General features: G+C 48.0%; 1 protein-coding gene across 1 annotated transcript; it reads right to left on the reverse strand.

The window, feature by feature from the left end:
- Positions 1–726: 726 nt before the first annotated feature.
- LOC108416351 (histone H1-like) lies at positions 727–2,207 on the reverse strand. Its single transcript, XM_017689338.2, has one exon. It carries the CDS (start codon positions 1,978–1,980, stop codon positions 1,372–1,374), a length of 609 nt encoding a protein of 202 aa, XP_017544827.2. The 5' UTR covers positions 1,981–2,207; the 3' UTR covers positions 727–1,371.
- Between the last annotated feature and the right edge of the window lie 477 nt (positions 2,208–2,684).

Raw genomic sequence — 2,684 nt, forward strand, 5'->3', positions numbered from 1 at the left:
TCACTTTAGCCAAGATTTTATAATCTATATTCATCAGGCTTATCTGTCTCCAGTTATCCAAATCACTGCGATCTCCCTTTTTAAAGATTAATGAAATCACACAGTGATAAAAGGAGTCATGTGGAGAGGCGCCTTTGGGGCACATGCATAGCTTCTTTTTTTTGTTGTTAAATTACTTGAGATACTTCAAATTGAGCAAGAGAACAAACGAAAACAAACTTCCGGGCCACAAAGCACTGGACTGAGTAATTGGTGTTTCAACTGTTCAACAAAAGAGACCGCCGGTCTTGCTTTTTATAACAAACTTTATTAAGGAATATTATTTCAATACAAACACATTTTCAGATACAAAATACAAAAACCACATTCATCAACATTCCTACAGTATTATTTACATTAGAAACATGCAGCACTATTAAAAATTCAGCAGAGTCCAGGGGAACTGTCTTGCCTCTTCCACTCATCTTTGACTTCTTTCAATTTCGTCGAATTAAACTGAAATAAAGTTTTCCAGTCTCCAAGCGCGCTTCTTATAGCTAAAGCAGCTGCGTTTCTATTGGCTGAAATGCAACAACCAATCGTTTTAGCGCCGTCAAACTGTAGTACCCGCCTACCGCCCACCGTTTTTGTCCCGTACCCCAAATTCTCCCCCCACCCCTCTCTTTTGTGCTTCCGCCTGTGCGCGAGAGACAAAGAAAACTTATACACGTCCTTGTTTTCCTTTTTAAATAAATTTTATGAAATAATCCAAATACATAATCAATACAAAATCACATGAATGCAAATTTATACACTTGTTTTCCCGCCTCATTCCCGCTCTAATCCTAATCCATGTCACTGCAAATGGCAGCTTGGTACTTTCAGTATTGATCACAATTTACAGAACACTGTGAATTTATCACCATTTCCCCTGTGCAATATAATCAACGCTCCGTGTACAATATTTAAAAATCCCTCTACAGAGTAAATGTTAAATATTCTTGAGCTTCTATTGAAATAGTTTATATAGTAACTCCTCACCGTCCCATGTGTGATATAAACCAGTGCCTCGTGCAATATTCCATGTGAATTTCAGAAAAATATATAGTTACAAAGTAAATATATAAATTATATTGTCTACACATTAGCAAGTAAAAACCCTTAAATACTCCAAGTTAATTAACTCGCTTGTTAATTCTCTTTCACTCGAGTGCCTCGCTGCCCGTTCGCTGCTGTAACAGGGAGAATTTCCCCGCTGTGGGATTATTTTATTAAGAAATAATGATTTTGTGCAGGGCGAAAGAAAACCGAGCTCCTTGAGTGGAAATGTGGGGCTCTTAAAAGAGCCGTTTTTGAGGGGGGATTACGGGACACGAAGGTAAAACGGCGAGTTTACTTCTTCTTGGGGGCCTTTTTCGCCGCCTTGGGCTTGGCAGCTTTGGGTTTGACCGCCTTCGCTTTCTTCGGGCTCTTGACCGCCTTCTTCGGTGCCGCGGGCTTCTTCGCTTTCTTGGGAGACTTGGCGACTTTCTTGGCGGCCGCCGGCTTCTTGGCTTTCTTCGGCGATTTCTTAGCGGCCGCGGGCTTCTTCACTGCTACCTTCTTGGGCTTCTTAGCAGCGGCGGGCTTTTTGGCGGCCGCCTTCTTGGCTTTTGGCGCCGCTTTCTTTGCCGGCTTCTTCTTGGGCTCGGCTTGTTTCTTGTTAAGCTTGAAGGAACCCGAGGCGCCGGTGCCTTTGGTCTGCACCAGAGTGCCCTTCGTCACGAGGCTCTTGACGGCGATCTTGACGCGGGACTTGTTCTTGTCCACGTCGTAGCCGCCGGCAGCCAGAGCTTTCTTGAGGGCGGCGAGAGATACGCCGCTCCTCTCCTTAGACTGCGAAACAGCCTTGACGATGAGTTCGCCGACGCTGGGGCCGGCTTTCTTGGGCGGGGCGGCGCGCTTCTTCTTGAGGGCTTTGGCCGGCGCGGCGGCGGCTGGAGCGGGAGCGGCTTCTGCCATCGTTCTGCTTTTGCTGCGAGGGGAGCGAGAATGAGCGGAGCTGCGCTGTTCAGAGGAACCTCCCTCTCAGGCGACGGGCCGCCCCTTAAAAGGCACACGAGAACGGTGTAGACTCAACCTGGCGGGCGCTGTGCAGCCGTGCCTCAGTGACGCGCTCGCACTTGTGTTTTCTCGTGATATTTATCGGGTAAAATAAGAGCGAATGCGCCGATTGTTGAGCGCCCAACGGCTCAGTCCTCTAGAAGAGGTTCTGTCGTGTGTCCCGAGTCCGGGAATGAGCGCGCAGCGACGCCTCGTTTCGCAGGGCGCGCTCAAAAAGGCGCCGCGCGGTCGCCACTCCGAACGAGATGCAGCGCTTTTGGCGCGATAATCGGTGGAAAATGGTAGTAAACGGCGACGTGAGCCTTCGGACAGCTCGACGACTCATTCGGGGAGAGCCTCGGCGAGGGCGCGGAAGAAAAACGAGCGGTCAAGCGCCCCGTTTATCAAGGGTAAAACGAGCTTTCTTGGAGCGAGTAAAACACACGCGTAAGCAAGCGGGCGCCGTGGGCAGAGCTCCTCTCTGCTGATGTGCTGGTGTATAAAGCGCTATATATAAACTTTGACTTCACCAGTGGTAAATAAACCCCAAGCTCCTTCTCACCCTAATTAACTTTATTCTAATTTCTCCCTCACCTTAGTGGGAAGTAACCATGAACTTCTTA

This window comes from Pygocentrus nattereri, chromosome 2 (assembly GCF_015220715.1).
Source record: "Pygocentrus nattereri isolate fPygNat1 chromosome 2, fPygNat1.pri, whole genome shotgun sequence".
NCBI lineage: Eukaryota > Metazoa > Chordata > Actinopteri > Characiformes > Serrasalmidae > Pygocentrus > Pygocentrus nattereri.